Genomic DNA, 21,588 nt, shown 5'->3' with positions numbered 1-21,588 from the left:
CTGCTGGGTGCTGTGTGCCCGGTGCCCCGGGGCGCGGCAGAGGCGGCCTTGGAAGTCCCGACAGGCTTAGGACCTAAATGAAGGAGGACCAGAGAGTTCCCTAGAAACACACCAGGACAGTGAGGAGCCAGGGATGCGGGGGAGGGTGCATCCGGCCACCGATTAAGGAAGAGACCTGCGAAATGTTGCCGCCGGCTCCAAGAGTCCAGAGGATGCTGCCTTCTCTAGGCTGCGGGATGGCAGGGCGGACGGCGGGCACCATCCTCCAGTGCTGCCCCGCCTGCCTGCCTGCCCGCCTGCCTCCCTCTCTCTATCTCGGTGCTGGGGATTGAGCCCAGGGGCACTTCACCGCTGAGCCACTTCGCCAGCTCTTTTTATTTTTTATTTTGAGACAAGGTCTCCCTAAGTTGCTTAGGGTCTCTTCCTTTTCTTCTTTCTTTTCTTCCTTCCTTTCTTTCTTTCCTCTTTCTTTTTTTCCTGGCATTGGGGATGAAACCCAGAACCTTGGAAGTGCTGCACCCCTGAGCTACGTCCTTTTGTTTTATTTTGCAGCGGGGTCTCCCCAAGTTGCTGAGGCTGGCCTCCGATGTGCCATCCTCCTTCCTCAGCCTCCTGAGTGGGATGACAGGTGTGTGATGCTGAGCTCATCTGACAATTTGAGTGTCTGCGCATGTGTAGAGTGTAACTAACTGCCTGGTCAGAGGGTCCCTCTCTGCAGACGGCAGCTACAAGTTCAGGGCTTCCCTGGACCTTCCGTTCAGACCAGCTGACGCCAAGTTCACAGACCTACGACCACTCCTCAGGACGTTGCAGCACCCAACAAGAAGCTCCATTTTTGTTTACAATTTTATTATTGCCACAGGATACAAATTCCAATCAACTAAGGAAGGTGAGGCACCAAGTCCAGGAGGGTCCAGAGGGGGAGCTTCTGGTCACTGTCCGCCAGGAGCCCTGGGCTCCCCGGCAAGGAAGCCTGGCCCAGCCTCCACACCACCTGCCTGGCGCAGCTGTCTCCTTCCTCCTACCGTTAGACTTCGGAAACAGAGAAGGGACATTCCTGGGGCCTAGAGGTCACCTCCCAGCAGCTGAGGACAAAGGCCAGCCTCTCTTTGGGTGAGGCTAAATTCCTTCCTTCACAATGGGTGCGAATCTCTTGTATTGTCCTGGGTACTTTGCAAAGTACACACTTGTGAAAGCCCTGGGAGACAAGGGCTGACTCCAGAATCAGGGAAGAGGACCATGTGGCAGGGAGCCTCCTAAGCCCATTGTGTGTCAACACAGCTGGGCCACGGGGTGCCCAGGAATCGCACAGTTCCAGGTGTGTCTGCGAGGGAGTCGGGGGGCCTCCCTCGAGTGGGCGGGCCTCATCCAGCCCCGCACGGGCCCCAACGGAACCACGGGCTGGTTCCCCCTGGAGCAGAGAGCCCTCCCACCCCGCGGGCTTGGAGCCGGATATCAGCGGTGTCCTGCCTTTGGTGCCTCAGGTTTGAGCACAGTCTCTTTTGAAGCACAGCTGGAGTTTGATCTGCTGTGAGGTATCAAGAGGGTGGAACTTCAATATGACCACAGTGTTCAGAGGAGGGGCGCTTGGGGTGACTAGGGTTGGAATGGAGCCCCTCCATTGGATCCTAGTGGCTTTATAAAAAGAGAAAAGGAAGCCAGGTGTGGCCACACCTGTAATCCCTGCGATTCTGGAGGCTGAGGCAGGAGGATCACAAGTTCAAGACCAGCCTGGGTAACTGTACCGAAAAAGGGCTGGAGGTGAAGTTCGGTGGTGACTCTCGTCTAGCATGCATGAGTCCCTGTGTTCATTCCCAGTACTAGCAGACACTCACACACACACACTCACACGCACATGTGTGCACGCACAGACATGCAAACATACATGCATGCACACGCTCATGTGCACACATGTGCACAAACCCACACAGATGCACACACGTGAATGCATTCAGACACACAAACACAGATTCACACACAGGCGCGTGTGCATTTGCACCCGCACATGCACATGCTTCTTACCTCTCACCAGCGTGCCTGCAGGCTGACTGCAGATGCTGCTCTCTGCTTTGGATCAGAGCCATGAGCCTAATAAACCTCTGCAGCTTTCCTTCTGGCCAGGCGTGCCTCACCACGGAGCCACATCCCCAGCACTTCTTATTTCTCACTTTCAGGCAGGGTGTCATGGAGCCAGGTCCTCCTGCTTGCTTCTCGAGTTGCTGGCATGGCAGGCAGCCCCGCGGCACTGGCTCTGCTCTCCTCGTGGGTGAGTGGGTGGCTTTTCTATTGCTTCCCTGTGATTACCAACAGCCAGCACTTCCAAACGCCAGTCAAACCCTCTCTCGGCTGATGAGGCCCCGAGACCGCTGCTGGGCCTCAGGCATCAAGGAGTACCGCTCTCAGTCCAGCGCCCCGGGAACCCAGTCCCGGGCCATCTCAACCAGACAGTCGACCGACCCCTGCAGCCTGAGCCTCAGATGTGCCGGCTCACCCCCTCCTGGCTCCAAGTCCTTCTCCCAGTGCAGCTCCCACCCCACACTGCCCCGTGCCTGGCCTTCCTTCCTCTGCCCAAGCTTGGCTGTGGACCATGTGTATTTGTGTCCTCCCTCTCTGGCCTCACACAGTAGGGAGCTCTTCCCTCCAGGTTCACCTGACAGACAGCTGCCACCCTCAGATTCAGGTGCCATTATAGGTTCAAACCCTGGGTTCCTGAATTCTGATACTATAGTCTAAGTTTAACTTTCAAGCTCTGGAATCTGGTCCCCCAATATGCAGACCCCAGAATCCAGGTTCCAGGATCCAAAATCAGGGTCCCCAAGACCCAGACTCCAGAATTCAGGACCCAGAATCCGGCCCCCCACGATCTAGACTCCAGAATCTGGGTCCCCAAGACTAGGACGCCCCCTCCCCAGCGAGACTTGGGTCTAGACGGGATCCCGGATCCAGTCCTCCAAGATCCAGGCGCCGGAATTCGGGACCCAGGCTCCGGATCCCGCCTCCCCAGGCTCCAGTCTCCGGAATTCAGATCCAGGCAGGCGATCCGGACTGGGAGCTGGCGGCAGCCGTTGGGCTGGGATTTCAAAAATCTGGCGCCAAGTCAGCCCCGCGTGGGAGCAGAGGCGCGGGCGAGGGGCGGCCCCCGGGCGGTCCGGAGTCTCCCAGGCTCACCTGCCGGCGCGGGCGCCCGCCTCCCGGCACGTGGAGCCTGCCCAGGGCGCCGGGTCCGCGTGGCCAAGCCCTGGCCTTCCCCGGGGGGGAGGAGGTGTCAGGGGCGGGCACCAAGCACAGGCGGCTCGGTGTCCTCGGAGGGCGGGTCGGGGTCAGCCTCCCAGCTGGTTATCTACTGGGGTCCCTGATCCCTCATACGCACATCTTGGTAGTCATGGGAAGGGAGGTGGCTCTGGCATCCAGTGGGTGGAGCCCAGGACCCCGCTCAGCACCCTGCAGTGGACAAGGCCCCTTCAAGGGCCTCCATGCCCACAGCTGGAGAAACCCTCCTGCAAAGGTGACAGAGGCCATTGTTGGGGACCAAGCTCCTGCATTGGGCCCAGACAACCAGACCAAACCAGAACAGAATCACTCACTGGTGAGTGCCATGTAATCAAATTGCACTTGGAAATGGCCAAACAGGAGATTCAAACCTACCAACCCAAAGGGGCCCATCAACCTGAACAGGCACGCGGAGCAACTGCCCTGCTCCAGTCCTGCAAGCGATTGAACCCCCAGTCCCTTCTGCTCCTTCCTCTGCTTCTTCGGCCCCTGGCCTCCACTCAGGTGGGTGGGCGCCTCTCTATTCGCAGATGGGGGCTGCCCATCCGGGCTGCTGATGGAACCAGTGACATTGTCCGGCTCCAGTCTGCAGAGGTTCTGTTCTTTGCCATCCTTGCAGGGACATCCTGTCCAGTGGCACCCTATGCGCTGTGACTTCTCATGTCTGGCTTCTCTCACCGAGTTTGTTACGGGGTTCCTTCAACCACCTTGATTTTCAGGAGTCCAAGGAGGTAGCTAGGTCATGCTGGTGGGGAAACAGGCACAAGTCAGTTGCCAGGGTCACGCAGTGGTGGGTGGTGGCTCCCTCCCCATGCTTGTTCTTTTCAGTCGCCACATCTTGGGCTGCAGTGTGATAGCTGCATACGTGTATACGACACGTACTGATCAAGTTGGAGTAAACAGCATTTTCATCTTTTTTCTCCCCTGTACTCGGGATTGAACCCAGAGTGCTCTCCTACTCTGCCACATCCCCAGCCCTTTTTGCGGCAGGGTCTTGCTGAGCTGCCCAGGCTGGCCTGGAACTTGCCATCCTCCTGCTCAGCCTAGGATGCCAAGTGTGCCCACAGTCTTCTTGTTTCTTTGTGTTTGGAGCCTCCAAGCTCCTCTGTCCAAGTTTTTCCTTTTTTTTTTTTTGGTGCTGGGGATCGAACCCAGGGCCTTGTACTTGCAAGGCAAGCACTCTACCAACTGAGCTGTCTCCCCAGCCCTCCTCTGTCCAAGTTCTGCATAAAAGGTATGATATAAGAGGTCTGCAGGACACGAACTTACTCCCGTTTTTGGACCTGTCATTCACCTACCTCTGTTCCCTACCCCCATTACCTTTCACCTTTCCTAACCTCCAGTAACCACTTCTCTTCCCCCCAGTACTCGGATGGGACCCACGGCCTTGTACCTGCTAGGCGTGCTCTGCCAGCCACAACCCCCAGCCTCATGAGGTTGACCATTGACTCTTCCACGAATGAGAATATGCAGTATTTCTCTTTCTGGTGCACTTCCATGGTGTGCTCCCGGTTTACCTGTTTTGCAGGCGGTGCCTCTTTAAGGACGGCCCAAATGGTTCCTTCAGAGAAACCCCCAGAGGGAGAGGGCTGAAGACTACAGCTCCCGGCGCAGCCCTCGCGTTCCCGGCGCTCGAAGACTACAACTCCCGGAGTGCCGCGCGCGGCGGCGGGCGGACCACAAGTCCCGGCGTGCACCGCGCGGCGGCGGGCGGCGGCGGCGCCATCTTGCGCGGCGCGGATTGAATGAGCGCGCCGAGCCCGGGCCGCCGTCGGGAGCCGCGCAGGCCGCGAGCCGCTGCCGCCGCCGCCGCCGCCGCAGCCATGGCCTCGCCGCTACCCGGTCGCGCGGGCGGGCCCGCCACGCCGCTGTCGCCCACGCGCCTGTCGCGGCTGCAGGAGAAGGAGGAGCTGCGGGAGCTCAACGACCGCCTGGCGCACTACATCGACCGCGTCCGCGCGCTGGAGCTGGAGAACGACCGGCTGCTGCTCAAGATCTCCGAGAAGGAGGAGGTGACCACGCGCGAGGTACGCGGCTCCCGCGCCCGGAGCCGCCCGCCAGGGGCCGCCGAGCTGCGGCGCGCGGCCGGGGTCGTGGGCGCGGCGGCCCCGCCCCCGTGGACGGTGCGGGGCCCGCGGGCGGCGGAGGCGGGGACCCGGGCGGGCACCTCCGGGAGCGCGCGGGAGGGCGCGGCCCGGCAGACCCCGCTCCCCTGCCCGGGCCCGCCCCGGGGCGCCGCGCGGTGCGGGGCTCTCGGGCCCCGGGAGTTTTAAGGGGTCCCTGAGGCACAGGAGGGAGGAGCGGGCTGCCCGCGGAGGGAGAGGAGCTCCGAGCACCCTGAGCAACAGGTGCAGACGCGAGGGATGCAGACCGGGCCACCCCCGCAGGAGGGCGTCCTGGGGACTTGGGGCAAGCCTTGTATTTTACTCCTCAGGGTCCTGAGGAGACTCGGGGGACCCCCGCCCGAGGGGGTATGAGCCAGCATAGACCCCACGCATAACTGAGCCTAAGGGGTGGGTGTGGAGGGTGAACCTGGGTACCCCACTTTCCTGGGGGGGACACGGGGAGTCTGGTCTCCGAGGGTCAGTTCTGCCCCCGACCCCACGGACCTGAAGACAGGAGTCCACTAGTGGTCTTAGAGCTCAAGGAGTTTTGGAGGGGTCCTGGGGTTGGAGCTGGGGGGTGGAGGCTGGAGTGGGGTTGGGCCTGCCGTTGGGTGGGGATCTGGGAATGGGTTCTGATGCCTGGGTCCCATGTGGAATCTGGGTGGCCATGAGCTGGGCCTGGAGGACAGCACTGGCCTTGTACGCAGTAGGTCTCCTTCCAGCCCAGAGGAAGGCTTTGGACCAGGGAAGCCCTGCCCTGGGGGTCGTGAGGGCTGTCTCTCCAGAGCCCTGGGTGGGGATGCTGTCCCCAGCTGATCCCCTGGAAGCTCTTCTCCCTCCCACTAGCCATGCTCAGTCCAAGGTCTGCTCATTAAGCGGCAGGAACAGCACCCGCCCCTTGGCTCCTGCTCCCAGGCGTGTGTCTCGGAGTCCCAGGTCTCATTTGCAGATCGACTGCTGAACCCTGGACTTACCAGGGGCCTTCCCTTCCCTCTGGAGAGTGGGTGAGGTGGGGACATCTGCAGGACTTGGGTCAGGGCATGGCGGGTATCCTGGGAGGCACCTCTCCTCTGGTGGTGGTTGGTGGGGCTACAACAGAACAGATGTTTTACAAAATAAAAGTAATGGAGTAAAGGACAGTGACCAGAAGCATGTATTCATTTGTTGCTATTGGATGGAGCTGGGGACAAGGGGTGTTCAAAAAACAGAAAGCTCGTTGGTGGAGGGAGGTAGAGGTGTTTTGGTGCCACCCTTGGGCTGCAGGTCTGGGTCCCCTGTGCTGGGGACGGAACCCAGGGCCTCACCACCAGCTGCTGAGCTGCATCCCCAGCTCGCTTGCTGTCTTTCTTTTTTAATTTTTGTGTGGTGCTGAGGATCGAACCCAGTGCCACCCACGTGCCAGGCAAGTGCTCCCCTACTGAGCCACAACCCAGCCCCCACCTATTTCTGAGAAGGGGTCTCCCTCAGTTCCTCAGAGTGTCCTGGAGCAGGCGGTCCTCCTGTCTCAGCCTCCCCAGGTGCTGGGGATCCCGTGCTGGCACCTGCTTTTTAATAGGCGTGGCCTTAGATAGGCCACTCGGCCTCTTTGAGCCTTGGTTTTGCCATCTTTCCAATGGGGGCAGAGTTGTCCCAACTTAGCATGGCCACCTGCCTGGGCACACATCATCCTCAGGACAGGAGCACGCTTCCCGCCTGACAGATGGACTTGGCACGCAGCGTCCCAGCTGTTCTGTAGTCCTGTGATCCTCTGGGGGTGCTAGACCTGGCAAGCATGCAGGAAGTGCCAGCACTGGCCCCACAGGACTGGCTACCTGTCTGTGTCCAGGTGGTGGCTCTGGGTTTATTTCGCAGCCCTGTAAGTAAGAGCCAGGGAAGCTGTGTGGTGGGTGACCTGCTGCCCCGGAGTGCCTGAGGGTCTGAAGTGTCACCCCTGCCCCTGTCCTTGTCCCTAGCCCAGTCTGCAGAATGTCATGGACTGCTGCTGGGGGTAGTCCTGTGGGGTCCAGAGGGAGCGACCCTGAATGGCGGGGGAGGGCCGCCAAGGAGGACCAGGTGCCACGCAGAGTGCTGTGCTTCCCCTCTGGGGTCCAGTGGCTGGCACAGCTGGAGGGCAGGGCTGCTCCGCACGGGGCCTGCACTGGCACAGTACCAGACTGAGACCCTGCAGGAGGCGGGTGGTGTGAGGTGACCTGAGCCCTCCTGTCCCGCAGGCCTGGCACCAGCTCTTAGGTGAAACCAGTGCTGTGCTTTGTGTGGCTTCTGGACCTGTCCCACATGGCCTTGGTTGGCGCTGTTTGGGGCAGAGTGGCCAGTGTTGCTGTGGATGGCCACATGCGTGTGTCCCTGCAGGCTCCAGATCAGAGTTTGCTGGAGAAGGGCAGGGGGAACCCATGCCTGTGCAGCAGGAGTGGGGTTCCCGGATGTGGGGGGGCAGGTGCTGCAGGAGCTGGGAGGAGCTTGGCCTGGGCTTTCTTCCTGCCTGCCGGGTGCCCTGCTGTCCCCTGCTGAGGGGTGAGTCTCCAGTGACTCTCCAACTGAGTGACACCACCCTATATCTGCCACCCAGGGAAAGACCACCCTGGTTGTCTGCACCCCACCTTTGGGCCACAGTTGCTCCCAGATTTGCCGGGACTCCTCAAACTGGGCAGGATCCCATGGCAGACACCACAAATGACTGGCATCCTGGTGCCCAGTGCAAGGGGAGTGGCCTGCCAGGAGCACACCTGTTCCTGGCTGAAAGGGTCTTTGTGAGGCTGTCCCTATCCTCATGGCTCTGGAAAAGGCCCGTCCCCTCCACTCAACTGTGGCTGAGGGCGAAGGGCGCCGCGGGTGACGTGCAAGCCAGCAGGGCAGGACCGGGCCGTGTGCCGGCAAGACGCGGGTCTCCTGTGGCTGGCCTGGTCACAGACCATGCCCTGCTGTCAGAGCAGTGGCGGGTGCAGGGCTGCCTCAGCAAGGCAGCGGGACTTGTGAGCACCTCTGCCGCTCTCCCCACGCCCTGAGGCCCCGTCCAGGACCTCACAGGACCCTGGGCGTCACGTTTCTTTGGACTCCTCTGACCCTTTCCCAGACTCGGCTCAGGTGCGGCGACAGCCTGGAGTTGGGCAGTCGGGGCGTGTGCTCTGGTCCTTTCTCACGGTTGGGTGAGGTGAATAACATTTTAACATTTTGATAGAGTGTTTTTAAAAGTAACCAAAATTTGAAAAACTCACGATGGATAAAATACCAACGTGCAAACCAGCGTGGGGGTTGCTGGTGTCGGCTCACAGGTCCCTAGGTGCCCAGCGCTGAGCTTGTCTTGCTGAGAACTGGTGTCCTCCGCATCCTCGGAGTGGTGAGGTGGCCTGCAGCTGGCACATTCCAGCACGCAGTATGGCTGCGAGGTCCCGTTGGTGACAGCTGTGTGCTCTCCACCCCTGTAACGAGGCGCCTGCGTGGCTTCTGAAGGGGGCTTGCACTCTGGGGGCGCCAGGCAGCACGCCTGCAGCTGCCACCAGCCTTAGGCCAGGGCAGGTCCCTGGGGACCAGGCCTTCAGCACGTGGGCCTGGGGGACATTGGGGACCTGACCCTAGCACCTCCTCTGGGTGCCTGTCACACTCGCCCCTGGGCTGGTGACGTGTGTGTGCGCAGGCCAGCTGTATTTGGGGAGGGGCGGCACTTCTTGTGAACACGGAGTGTATTCTGCTAGTTAGCTCCCCGGTCAGGAGCTGAGGGTGTGACCCCGGATGGCCACCTGGACAGAGCTGGGAGAAGGTGGCCAGGGCCCGGGGCTTGCTCCATCACCCCACACCGTGTCCCCGCAGACCCAGTGGTGCCAGGAGGAGGCTTTTTCCTGCCTCTGGGAGCCGCTGCTGGGACAGTCCCCTGGCCGCCATTCCCGCTCCCACTCTGGGTATGCCTGGGGTGTTGTGGCTTGACCCTTCAGAGTCCCCCCAGTCCAAGCAGCTGGGACTGTGACCCCATTCCCAGCAGCACAGCCCACTGTCGCATGTGGGCCCCTGACAAGCCTCTCCTGTGGGCTGAAACCAGCACAGTCTGCTGGACCCGCCCCGCGCTCTGCCCAGGATGGTGCTGGTCTAGTGCACCAGGGCCGGGCAGCGCTCTCCAGTGCCTGCGCCTGTTGCCTTTTTTTTTTTTTTTTTTTGGTACCAGGGATTGAACCCAGGGGCACTTAACTGCTGAGCCACATCCTCAGCCCTTTTTTATATTTTATTTAGAGACGGTCTTGCTGAGTTGCTTAGGACCTTGCTAAGTTGCTGAAGCTGACCTTGAACTCACAATCCTCCTGCCTCAGCCTCCTGAGCTGCCAGGATTGCAGGCATGTGCCACTGTGCCCAGCTTCCACTGCCCAGTTCTAGAGCACGCTCCTGGCCCTGAGGAAAGCCCAACTCTCCCAGCTCTGCACCCACAAGTCCACGTCCCGTTTCTCCTGTCACTGGGTCACACACTGTGGCCTCGTGTGTCTGGCTTTCACTGAGTGCGAGGTCCTCAGGTCCATCCACGCTGCAGCTGTGTCACCTCGCCCCTGCCTGTGGCCAAGGGGTGCTCTAGGGGGATGGGCCATGCTGGGTGTCATCTGCCCATCTGACTCGTGGGCTTTGGGCTTTGGTGATGGTGAGTGCTGCCAAGCCCGCCTGTGCCGGCCTCCTGGCGGGGACTCTCCCTTGTCAGGCACGCCTAGGAGGGGGTGCTGGGGGGGCTCCCTGGGAGGCGCTGCCAGCAGCCTTCCACAGTGGCCGCACTGTCTCATGTCCCCGCCTGACTCCAGTGTCTCTGGCCCTCGCCCACACCTGTGGCTGTCAGTCTGAGACTGATGTCCCAGGGGTGTGAAGTGTGTCTTCTGTGGTTTGGCCCCACGTACTTTTAAACACATCAGGCACATAACTTTGCGTGTGCAGGAGGTGGGGAGGGCACGAAGGCCAGCAGATGTCCCGTCCTGCTTCCAGCTGGCACGCAGGGTCGGGACAGGGAAAAGCCCCGTGTGGGAAGGCCAGGCGTGTGGTGGCTGTGGCCACAGCAGGTTGATAGGACTGAGGTGGCTGCTCTCAGAGGGCTGTGTGCATCCCTGTGACTCCAAAGGCCCCTTGCTAGGGATGGACGTGGGCAGCCTGGCTCCAGTCACCAGCTGGGGTTTGAACCTTCTGTCCCTGGTGGCTGGCTCAGGCGGTCCTGGAGGAACTCTGCCCCTCCCCGGCCTGCTGGTGGCTCCTCCCGTGTTGGAGTCTCTGATCCCCGGGCGTGGTTGAGGGCAGGGCTTGTACTAGCCAGGAGCCCAGCCTGAGGACACCAGCACAGCCTGTGGGGGGTCCAGTGGCCTCCAGACGAGGCCAGTTTTAGTCAGCTGTTTTGCTGCCGTGACTGAAAGGCCTGACCAGCACAGTTGTAGAGGAGGAAAAATTTATTCTCGGGCATGAGATTTCAGAGGTCTCAGTCCCTAGACGCAAGTGCCATTCCTCGGGGCTGGAGCTGGGCTGAACGTCATGGCAGAAGTGTCACAGAGGGAAGCTGCTCGTGTCGTGATGATGGGGAAGCAGAGAGACTCCACCCTCCAGATACAGAATATGTACCCCAAGGGGCCCCAGGACCAGCTCCTCAGCCACGCCTCTGCTCAGCCGCCAGTTAACCCAGCGGGGAGTAGGGCGCTGTCCAGGAGGCACTCGCGACCCATCCTTTCTCCTCTAAACCTTCTTGTGCTGTCTCACACATGAGCTTTTGGGGGACACCCCACATCCAAACCGTAAGGGGCCAAACCCCCCTTTGAGGAGGGGCACAGGCCTGCAGGTACCAGGTATCCTGGAGGAAGGGGTGGTATTAGACCAGTGGTCCTGAACTGGGCAGTGGGACCCAGGCCCAGGCTTGGGGAGCTGCTGGCATGGAGTGGGTGGAGACCAGGGGCACCGCATACATCCTGCAGTGCCCAGGACGTCACCCCAAGGGATGACCTGGGTCCTTGTCCACAGTACCCAGGGGGAGACCCTTGGTCACATGTTCCACCAGTTTTTGGAATTTGGAAGCTGAGAATGTGAGGAATATATGTGACATGGCCCTGACAGCTGCCCAGGGACTCCAGCGTCCAGATGCGGCTAGTCTGGCTCTCCCAGGAGGTCTGCCGAGGCCCCCTCTCCTGTGGGTCAGGTTCCTCTAGGCAGGTAGTGCCCCAGGGCCTAGGCGAGGGCCCCTGGGCTCCGGCACCAGTGTGCTGCCTGTCCCCTGAGCTGCAGTGTGGGGGAGATGGGTCATTCCAGAAGGGCGGGGCGGGGGTCCTGGGAGCCAGCTGGGCCATCTTGCTGCAGAGTCTGCCACTTGTGGTGCCCCTGCCAGCGCGCTGTCTGCCCCTCTGAGAGCAGGGCGACGGGGCAGCACCGTGGCCTCGCTGTCCTGCCGTGTGCTGGCCGTGGAGTCTGGGCGCCCTGGGCACCGTCAGCCTTCAGCTTGGGCTGTCTCCCCAGGTGAGCGGCATTAAGACGCTGTATGAATCGGAGCTGGCCGATGCCCGCAGGGCCCTGGACGAAACAGCCCGGGAGCGTGCGCGCCTGCAGATTGAGATGGGCAAGCTAAGTGCCGAGTTGGAAGAAGTCAGCAAGAGGTAGGGGGTGCGGCTCCCTGGTGGGCTGGGGCTGCTGCGTGGCCTGGACACCAGTGGGCGACTGGGTGGCTGGAGCTGGAGTGGAGGCTGCTGCGACCTGGTCTCTCCTGGCGTTCACACAGGTGCGCAGGTGTGCACACCTTCACAGCAGAGGACACTGGGAGGAGTCGTGAGGGCCTCGCCCTCGTACCTTCCCATCCCTGTCCCTCCTGCAGGCCCTGCTGACAAGAGCTCAGCCTTGGGCTTTCAGTGGGGAGGCTCACCCGCGGCTCCAGGGTGGCAGGCAGCTGGACAGGGGCTGGGCTCCCTTGGTTCTCAGCTCAGTCTGGAGTTGGGCTCCCTGGGCTCTGCTGCAGCGTCACCTTCTGCATCCTTCTGCGTCACCGTCCGCAGGTCCCTGTGGTCTGCGCAGGAGCAGAAGGGGCGTCTCCTGGCCACTGCTCCCCAGAGCTGCTCTTCTGCGCCCTCACTGTGCCCAGGCCTGGCTCAGCTTCGGAGGCACCTGTGGGCACCTGCCACCCCCGCTGGTGGGAGGGTCCTAGGACCATCCTGATGGGGTGTTGCTGATCTGGGTGTCCCCAGAGCTGATGGTACCTAAGCCATCTGGCTTGGGGACAGGCGGCTGGTGGCTTGGGAACCCGTGCTGTATCCAGGCTGGATGGTAGCCAGACTGCTTGCAGAACAAACCATCGTCCAGTAGGCCGTGCTCTGGAGGTTCCTGGTACTCAGCTTCCTCGGGTGACCGCGAGGTCTGCCTTGCCTGTCACTCTCCTCAAACTGGGTCGCCTTCCTGACAGGTTTGGTCTGGTGTTTTCTTCTGACAAATGGCCTAAGACGCGTGGTGACAGACGGGAGCCTCACGGAGCGCCCAACCCAGAGCCAGACTCCCCGCGGCCCGGGGCGCTCTCGGCACCTTGGGCTGCTCCCAGGCGGGGGCTCTGCCAGTGGGCGGGACCCTGCTCTTGGTGCTGGGCCCTCTGCTGACCCCGACTCCCAGGCCCGATTCTGCTCCTGCCACCCTGACCGCTTTGTCCATCCTCTTCTCCGGGAGTGACCGCAGCCATCTCTGCGTCCCCCGCCGCCTCGGCCTCCCCGGCTCTCCTTCCTGTCGCCTCCGCCCTTGAGCACAGAGGGCCCAGGAGGGCAGGGTGACATCCCAGGCGCACGGCTGGTGTGGGACAGCTCCTCCCACAGACCTGTGCTCAGTCACAGTTTCTCCAGAGCCCCGAAGTCCACTGCAGGAACTCGGGGTGCGCAGCCCTCGCCTAGGAGTGCAGGCCTGGACGCACCGCCCGCAGGCTCACCAGCACCCCCTGGGCTCACCCCGGCCCAGGGCAGTCCTGTCCCCAGGGACATGGGCCACGCCACGGCTGAGGAGTTCCTGGCATGAAGTGGGCAGAGGTCAGGGATGCTGCTCTGTGCCCAGCCGCATCCCAAGGACAACCCAGCCCCGTGTTCACAGTGCCAAGGGGACCATCCTTGGCATCTCCACCCTTGTTTGAAGGGGCACAATTCTTTGGGGGAGGAGGGTAAACATTCAGCTCCTGAAAGTCCCAATGAAGCTCACAGTGGTCAGCAGCCCGAGTGGGGCTCTCGGTAGCTCTCTTAGGGCCCTGGCGTTTGCTGTGTGGCGTTGGTACTGGTAGACAGCAGCCAGCGGTGCTGTCCCTGTGACTCAGGAGCTGTGTCCAGCCCTGCGCAGCGCTCGGGAAAGGACGCGGGCGCCCCTGTCTCCAGTGGCATGGGCAGCTCTGAACAGCCTACCTGCCGCTGGCCCTGAGAGGCGTGGCGTGTCCCTGTGGGGCGGGATGGACCAGGGCCAGAGTCCCCTGCAACTGCCTGGCCTCCTGGGCCCCTTCAGCCCAGGGACTCCTGATGGCAGACTGCCCCGCAGCCTGCCTGGCTCACTTGCCCTCTTGACCTGCAGTGCCAAGAAGAGGGAAGGCGAGCTCACAGTGGCCCAGGGCCGCGTGAAGGACCTGGAGTCCCTGTTCCACCGGAGTGAGGTGGAGCTGGCCACAGCCCTGAGCGACAAGCGCAGCCTGGAGGGCGAGGTGGCGGAGCTCCGGGCCCAGCTGGCCAAGGTAGGCCGCAGCTCCTGAGCACAGGTGCCCAGCCCAGGGTGCGGCGGGCAGCGTCCTCAGCGGGTCCCCTGTCTCCCAGGCGGAGGATGGTCACGCAGTGGCCAAAAAGCAGCTGGAGAAAGAGACGCTGATGCGCGTGGACCTGGAGAACCGCTGCCAGAGCCTGCAGGAGGAGCTGGACTTCCAGAGGAGCGTGTTCGAGGAGGTGAGTCGGGCACAGTGCCCCCTGCCCTGGGCCCTGCCTCCATTCGAGGAGGTGAGTCGGGCACAGTGCCACCCGCCCTGGGCCCTGCCTCCAGTCTGCCTCCGTCTTCACGCGGCCTGTGCCCTCTGGTCTCTTGTGATGGCGCTTTGTCACTGGGTCCAGCTCTCACCTGCCGGCACGTACCGACCCCCACGGCCTGTGTCCACGTAAGCTCAGCGCAGGCTCCGGGCCACCACTCAGCCCGCCCTAGCGTCTCCTCTCCCCTCCCAGCCTCCCGCTGCCAACATCTGGGCTGTGGCTTCTCATGACAGTCGGGGGCCACGACGGCCCCCAGGCAGGTCAGCCAGACTCCCAGGTCCTCCCCCCGGGGTTCTGCAGGCCCCGCCCACCACAGCCCACTGTGTGGTCACAGCCCGGCGGAATCCTCGGGCCAGGCTGGGCCGGTCCACCAAGTGGCCACTGCGGGAAGACCTGCAAGTGGAAGGGATGCCTATGCAGTTGCGGGATCGCGCCCGGCTCCGGCCAGGCCCAGCTCGGGCACCAGTCGCCATGCGCGCCTGCGGGTTGGGCAGTCCTGTGAGGGGACCTGTGACCAGAGCCTTGAGGGAGCCTGGACTCCTAGGGACGTCCACGAGGGAGCCTGAGGGAGGTCCCCAGTCCCTGCAGGGATCCTTCAGGGTGCCTGTGAGGGGACCTGAGCTTATAAGAGGATCCATGGGGGAATTCAGGAGGGACCCTCAGCCTGTGAGGAGACCTGTGATGGAATCCATGAGGGAACCAGAGCCCGCGAGGGTCCCCACTCGGGAACCCCCGAAGGAGCCAGAGCCCACGAGGGACCCCACACGGGAACCCCCGAAGGAACCTGAGCCCGTGAGGGACCCCACGCGGGAACCCCCGAAGGAACCTGAGCCCGTGAGGGACCCCACGCGGGAACCCCGGAAGGAACCTGAGCCCGCGAGGGACCCCACGCGGGAATCCCCGAAGGAACCTGAGCCTGCGAGGGACCCCACGCGGGAATCCCCAAAGGAACCTGAGCCCACGAGGAGACCCCAAAAGAAAGCCGTGGGGGGGCCCGAGCCCGCGAGGAGACCCCAGAAGAAAGCCGTGGGGGGGCCCGAGCCCGCGAGGAGACCCCAGAAGAAAGCCGTGGGGGGGCCCGAGCCCGCGAGGAGACCCCAGAAGAAAGCGTTAGGGGGGCCTGAGCCCGCGAGGAGACCCCAGAAGAAAGCCGTGGGGGGACCCAAGCCCGCGAGGAGACCCCAGAAGAAAGCCATGGGGGGGCCCGAGCCTGTGATGAAACCCCAGAAGAGACCCATGAGGGAAGCAGTAAAAAGATTCCTGGGGGGACTTAGGAAGGTCCCCTTGGAGGAACCAGTGTGGGGACCTGCCAAGAGACCCTCGCGGAGGTCTGAGGGGAGACCTGTGAGGACATCCTTGGAGACACTTGTTTGGGGGTCTGTGCGGCCACCTGTGAGGGGACCCACCGAGAGGGCCCTCAGGGGACCCACCAGGAGACCACGGAGGAGACCCGGGAAGACAGCCCTGAAGGGAGCCGCTAGGGCGCCCAGGAAGGGCTCCTGCAAGAGGCCCCTGAGGGGCAGGGGGCCAGCACCGGCCGTGGGGAAGGTGGGTGCACTGCCCAGGCCGCCGGGACAGGGCGCAGGGTAGGCCGTCCAGGTCCCTCGGGGCCACTCTCCTGCTGCCACAGCTGGCTGGGCCTGCCTTCGTCCTCAGGCCCCTCGGCCTCCGTCAAGGCCCCGGGCCTCGTTCCTTTCTCTCTGCGGGTGTTGGGGGGCAGCGGGCTCCTGGGGATGGAGGCTTGACCACTGGGCTGTTCCCGGCCTGCTTGATTCCACCTGAGATGGGTCTCCCAGCGTTGCTCAAGACGACCTCGACCCCGCAAGCCCCTGCCCGCCCCTCCTGAGGCACTGGTATGACAGGCGAGGCCACTACCCAGCAGTGGGTTCCTGTAAAGAGCAGCTTTTGTTGAGAAGTGACCCTGTGCCACAGAAAGGGCGGAGTTGAGTGTCCTCAGATTGTAGAGTTTAGGTCATCCCCACCAATTCAGGAGCACTCCATCACCCCAAGGGGAAGCCCGGCCTGTGAGCAGCGCCCCTCCCAGCCCTGCACCGGGAGGCCACCCCCGTCTGACTGCTGCCCTGGATGATTCCTGTCACTGGTGTCTGGCACTCAGTACGAGGTCCTTAGGCCCATCCAGGCTGCAGCCGTGTCACCTGGCTCCTGCTGGTGGTCAGGGAGCTGCAGGGCTTCCAGCAGCCAGGGGCCTGTTCCTTTATCCACCCACGCACATTTGGGCCGTGTGCATTCTCCCGTGGTTCCAGGGCCCGCAGCTGTGAACATTTGTGAACAGGCAGCCCCGGGGAGGCTGGGGATGCCGAGGTTTGGGTAGGGGACGGGTCGCTCCATCGTGCACTGCACCCCCAGCCAGGTTCTGCTTCCTTGGCTGACCCTGGGCTTGAGGTCCGCTGCACGGTAGGGCATTTCTAAGCACTCACGCAGGCCTTGTGCCTGGGGAGTGGGACAAGGTTGTGGGACGAGGGGGTCTGTCCCCTGCCATCCTCCTGGGGTCTCTGTGGCGCCCTCACAGCCACCCGGCAGCAGGGTCAGAGGCTCTGTCCCCACACAGGAGGTGCGGGAGACGCGTCGGCGGCATGAGCGGCGCCTGGTGGAGGTGGACAGCGGCCGGCAGCAGGAGTACGACCTGCGGATGGCACAGGCCCTGGAGGAGCTGCGCAGCCAGCACGACGAGCAAGTGCGGCTGTACCGGCTGGAGCTGGAGCACACCTACCAGGCCAAGGTGCCGCGCCCGCCGTGCCCCGCCCACGCCCGGCCCCGCCCACGCCGCGCCACGCCCCTCACCGCCCCCTCTACCCTAGCTGGACCACGCCAAGCTGAGCTCCGACCAGAATGACAAGGCGGCCAGCGCTGCCCGCGAGGAGCTGAAGGAGGCCCGCATGCGGGTCGAGTCCCTCAGCTACCAGCTCTCCGGCCTTCAGAAGCAGGTGAGGCCCGCCTCGTGGGCAGGGCATCGCTCCTGCATGCTCCTGAGCCTGTTCTGCAGCCCAGCCTCTGTCCCCGCCCATGCCGTGGGGCCTTTCGTCCTGCTGTCCCACCAAGGGTAGCCCCAGAAGAGGCCTCTCGAGGGGTGATCATCTCCTGATGGCACAGGCTGCACTGACCTGGCCACCTGCCCCTCCCCAGGCCAGTGCTGCTGAGGACCGCATCCGAGAGCTAGAGGAAGCCATGACTGGGGAGCGGGACAAGTTCCGGAAGATGCTGGACGCTAAGGAGCAGGAGATGACGGAGATGCGGGATGTGATGCAGCAGCAGCTGGCTGAGTACCAGGAGCTGCTGGACGTCAAGCTGACCCTGGACATGGAGATCAGCGCCTACCGCAAGCTCCTGGAGGGCGAGGAGGAGAGGTGGGCGGCAGGTGCTGGGCAGCCAGCAGCTACTGGTCCTGGCTTTTCTGGGCCAGCAGTCACACCTCCCCCACTGTACCCTTAGGCTGAAGCTGTCTCCCAGCCCGTCCTCACGGGTGACCATTTCGCGGGCCACCTCAAGTAGCAGCAGCAGCAGCTTGTCCGCAGCTGGGCGTCCAGGCCGAAGCAAGCGCCGGCGGCTGGAGGTGGAGGAGCCCCCGGGCAGCGGATCGAGTGGCATTGGCTCGGGCAGCAGCAGCAGCAGCTTGCACCTGGCCCAGCAGGCCTCGGCCACCGGCAGCATCACCATTGAGGAGATCGACCTGGAGGGCAGGTTCGTGAGACTGAAGAACAACTCGGACAAGGTGAGCGGCTGGGCAGGGCAGCGCGCCTGCTGCGGTCCTGGTGGGCTGCGGCTCACGTGGGCGTGCACCCCTTCCAGGATCAGTCCCTGGGGAACTGGAGGATCAAGAGGCAGGTCCTCGAGGGTGACGAGATCGCCTATAAGTTTACACCCAAGTACGTCCTGCGGGCTGGCCAGATGGTCACGGTAGGTGGCATCCCAGAGGGGCAGGCGGGAGGCTGGCAGGGCAGCTTCAGCTGGGGTGCTGCAGGGGTCCAGCACCATGTCATGGAGTGGCTGTGCCAGGGGTCTGAGTCACGGCTATTTGGGCTGGTGGGCGTTGGGGAGAGGTGTCAGTCACGGCCACGAGGGACCTCAGAGTGCTCAGCTCGAGTGCCCTGCTCCTGTGAGTCTGAGTCCCTGCATCCTGGGGGACAAGGCCAAGTCAGGCTGCAATGCCAGGGTACTGAAGGCTGCAGGGTAGGGGGCCAGGTGCTGCCCACACCCCAGAGCCAGAGGTGACTGAGTAGTGGACGTTCTTGGGTTGACAGGTGTGGGCAGCTGGTGCAGGGGTGGCCCACAGCCCCCCCTCAACACTCGTGTGGAAGAGCCAGAACAGCTGGGGCGCAGGCGAGAGCTTCCGCACCGTGCTGGTCAACGCCGATGGAGAGGTGGGTGTGAGGCTCCAGTAGGGCGTGGCCGCACCCGCACCTGCCCTCACTGCGCAGTCCTGGGGTGGAACCTGGGCAGGGCCGCACAGTGAGGCTGCAGCCTAGCAGTGGCTCATCTGGTGCAGGAAGTGGCCGCGAGAGCCGTGAAGCAGTCCTCCGCTGTGCGGGAGAACGAGAATGGGGAGGAAGAGGAGGAGGAAGCCGAGTTTGGGGAGGAGGATCTTTTCCATCAACAGGTAGTGACCCTGTGCCCACCTGCTCCCTGGGCAGAGTGCCCGGGTACACACACGTGCCTGCTGGGCGGTGGGGCCCACCCTCACACTGCCCCTGGTCTGTGGCCACACAGGCAGGACGGGGACAGTGTTCTTGCCCACCCCCTTGCTCTTGTGGGGATTCTGTGACATCAGCGCAGCTGGCTGGAGGGTCCCTGAGATGTGGGGTGTCCGGCTTTCCCGGCTCAGATGCCAGCTGCTTGCAGAAGGGTGGTGCCGGGTCGCAGTGAGGTACCTCTGATTTTGGACATGGATGTGTGTAGCTCACAGGGATTGGAGGAATGGAGGATTCTAGAAGGGAACTGGGGAGCCCAGCCTCCTGTGGTGACCCAGCTGGGCCCTAAGCCCCTCCTGTGCCCTGCCCAGCCAGGCCTGCCACCCGGGCTCGGCCTCACAACTGCCGTCCTGCTTCCTTCCTCCCAGGGGGACCCGCGGACCACCTCGAGGGGCTGCTGCCTGATGTGACCCCAGCACTCCATGTCTACACCTTGTTCTTTACCCAGAGCCACTGAAGACTATTTTTCTATCATCGGCTTTTGTTAGTCCTTCATCTGTTTCTAGCTGATTTTTAAGCAAACTGCCAGCACAGGGCGGGTCAGTGGCTGCGACCCTCACCCTCGCCACTCCCACCTGGCCGCCTCCCACCACCAGAAGCCTGAAGGCCTAGCGGCTGGGCCTGGGTGCTGTGCAGGGTCGCATCCCTGCCTCTGCTTCAGTGGTAGACCTCGCCTGGGAAGGGACAGAACGGCCTCTGGGGGCTCACGGTGGACGGAATATGAAACGTGTAGGGGTTCTGTAGCTGTAGGGCTTCTTTAGTGCTTTTTAAAAACCAAACTCAGAGTCCAGGTTCTGACCTGGTGAGTTGGGGGAGGGTACTGTCCCATCAGGATTTGGTGGCTCCACTTCAGACGCCCAGAAACCAACTGGTCATGCACCAAGTGGATTGAAGCAGAGGGGCTGACCAGGTTCCAGGGTGAACTGCTGTAGCCAGGGCTGCAGGGCTGGGTCTGTCCTGAGGGTGGGCCTCCTGGGCCTCAGTCCTAAAGCTTTCCAGTTCCCACCCTGACCCTGGAGGGCTATCAGAGCAGGAAAGGAGGACACTCCCTAAGATTTGTCAACACAGTGCACAGTAGGGGACAAGGGGACACTGCTGACCTCAGGAGCAAAGGCCATGACTTTCAGAACAACTGACTGCATGATAACTGATTCCTGACCCTCGCAGAGGAGGGACTTTGGGGAGGGGTCTGGGTGTGGTGGTATTGGCTGCCTTTCACCTCCTGTGTACACATGCACACGTCCATGCTGGAGCTGCGGCCGTGGCTGGTGAGATGCCCCTCAGTCAGCAAATGGAAACGGGCCCCTGTCTTCGTGCTGGCCTCCGCCTGCCCCGCAGCCCTTTCTGCAGCCGGCTTTCTGCTCCCGCAGAGATACACAGAAGCTATTTTTTTAATGGATATTTATTTTTTTACATTTGTCAGTGCGCAGGTCACCAGGAACCCACTCCAGGGGATCGAGCCCGGGCCCCAGGACAAGCAGCTCATCCTCCAAGGGATGGCATGGGGACCGGGAGCTGCTCAATGAGCACCCAGCCCCACGTGGCAGACCTCCCTCAGAAAGGGCAGCTAGAGGCTGAGACTGACGCTGAGCCATGGACACTCCCTGTCCCCAGAAAGCAGGGCTCAGGCACAACACAGTCCTTCCCCAGTGGGGCCCTGCCCTGCAGTCTGGGCAAGTGTGGTGCTGTTCTGGTCACTGGTTCTGGGTCACTCTCAGGAACAGCCCCAGGCAGGGAAAGCACCAGTGGACACACAGTGCTGCTGCCGCCACCGCCGCTACCTTTGCTCCAGAGCCCGCTAGCTGCCCTGTTTTCAGGAGTCCCCCGCTTCCCATGTGGTGACCACTTACCACGCAGTTCCTCGCGGAAGGTCAGGCAGGCTATGCTGCTGTGTCGGCGCGCCTGCGGCCTGCCATGATGTGAGCCCCAGCCGCTAGCCTCAATGCCAGAGCTCCCTGGACGGTGGGGAGCCCTGCTGGTGCCAGCTGCACCCCAGAGTGTGGGCCCGAGGCTGGCCCAACGCCCTGCAGACCAGGCTCAGGGCCCACTCGCGCACCCGACAGACCTGGTGCGGAGGGGCTGCTAGTTGGCCACCCCAGGTGTGCCCTGGGTGGCCGGCCGACAAGGGAGGTCGTCGGGAACCGAGCACTAGGCTGGGAAAGAACGTGCGCTTGTTCCCAGACAGCTCAGCTTCGTGCCGCTTAGCGGGGCAAGGCCCGCGCGCCCGTGCCGCCCCCGTCTCTGCGCTGGACGCCGGGCCGCGCGGACGTCGGAGCTGCTCGCCGGTTGAGATGCATGCCAAGTGTGTGGTTTTTGTTTCTTCCCCTCCAGTGATTTGTAACGTACGTTTTATGACTGGAAACTTTTGTACAACGCGCCAATAAACACAGTTTAACCACCGCCTCCCAGTGGGTCCTAGCGCCGGAGCGGGTGCACCCCGCGGCGCAGAGCTCGCCATTGGCGGATGTAGTCGGGCCCCGCTCCGGCCCTGGGGCCCCGCCTGTCCCGCTTACGTTTACCCGCGGTGCGCACGCGCGGCAGACCGGGGCGGGG

The 21,588-nt window shown here is 62.8% G+C and overlaps 1 protein-coding gene and 1 long non-coding RNA gene across 2 annotated transcripts; one reads left to right on the top strand and one right to left on the bottom strand.

Annotated features, from left to right (window-relative positions):
- Nucleotides 1-3,213: 3,213 nt before the first annotated feature.
- On the bottom strand, nt 3,214-4,894 carry LOC124968658 (uncharacterized). The gene is made up of 3 exons (XR_007105804.1): nt 4,788-4,894; nt 3,646-4,127; nt 3,214-3,497 (listed from the first exon to the last, which is right to left on the bottom strand). It is a non-coding gene; the product is annotated as an uncharacterized LOC124968658 (long non-coding RNA).
- An 85-nt stretch (nt 4,895-4,979) lies between these two features.
- On the top strand, nt 4,980-21,453 carry Lmnb2 (lamin B2). The gene is made up of 12 exons (XM_047531313.1): nt 4,980-5,297; nt 11,826-11,962; nt 13,890-14,046; nt 14,126-14,251; nt 16,899-17,069; nt 17,149-17,274; nt 17,474-17,694; nt 17,780-18,059; nt 18,137-18,244; nt 18,589-18,708; nt 18,834-18,944; nt 19,404-21,453. Exons 1-12 carry the CDS (start codon nt 5,016-5,018, stop codon nt 19,443-19,445), a joined length of 1,881 nt encoding a protein of 626 aa, XP_047387269.1. The 5' UTR covers nt 4,980-5,015; the 3' UTR covers nt 19,446-21,453.
- The last annotated feature ends 135 nt before the right edge of the window (nt 21,454-21,588 follow it).

The sequence above is a fragment of the Sciurus carolinensis genome, chromosome 17, assembly GCF_902686445.1.
Source record: "Sciurus carolinensis chromosome 17, mSciCar1.2, whole genome shotgun sequence".
NCBI classification, from domain to species: Eukaryota; Metazoa; Chordata; class Mammalia; order Rodentia; family Sciuridae; genus Sciurus; species Sciurus carolinensis.
The sequence above is the reverse complement of the archived record's forward strand: the minus strand, read 5'-3'. Positions and strand labels throughout refer to the sequence as shown.

Coding starts and splice junctions, on each gene's coding strand:
- Lmnb2 (XM_047531313.1), top strand. CDS start 5,016: ATGAGCGCGCCGAGCCCGGGCCGCCGTCGGGAGCCGCGCAGGCCGCGA. Junction 17,275..17,473: donor TCTCCGGCCTTCAGAAGCAG/GTGAGGCCCGCC, acceptor GCCCCTCCCCAG/GCCAGTGCTGCTGAGGACCG. Junction 18,060..18,136: donor TGAAGAACAACTCGGACAAG/GTGAGCGGCTGG, acceptor CACCCCTTCCAG/GATCAGTCCCTGGGGAACTG.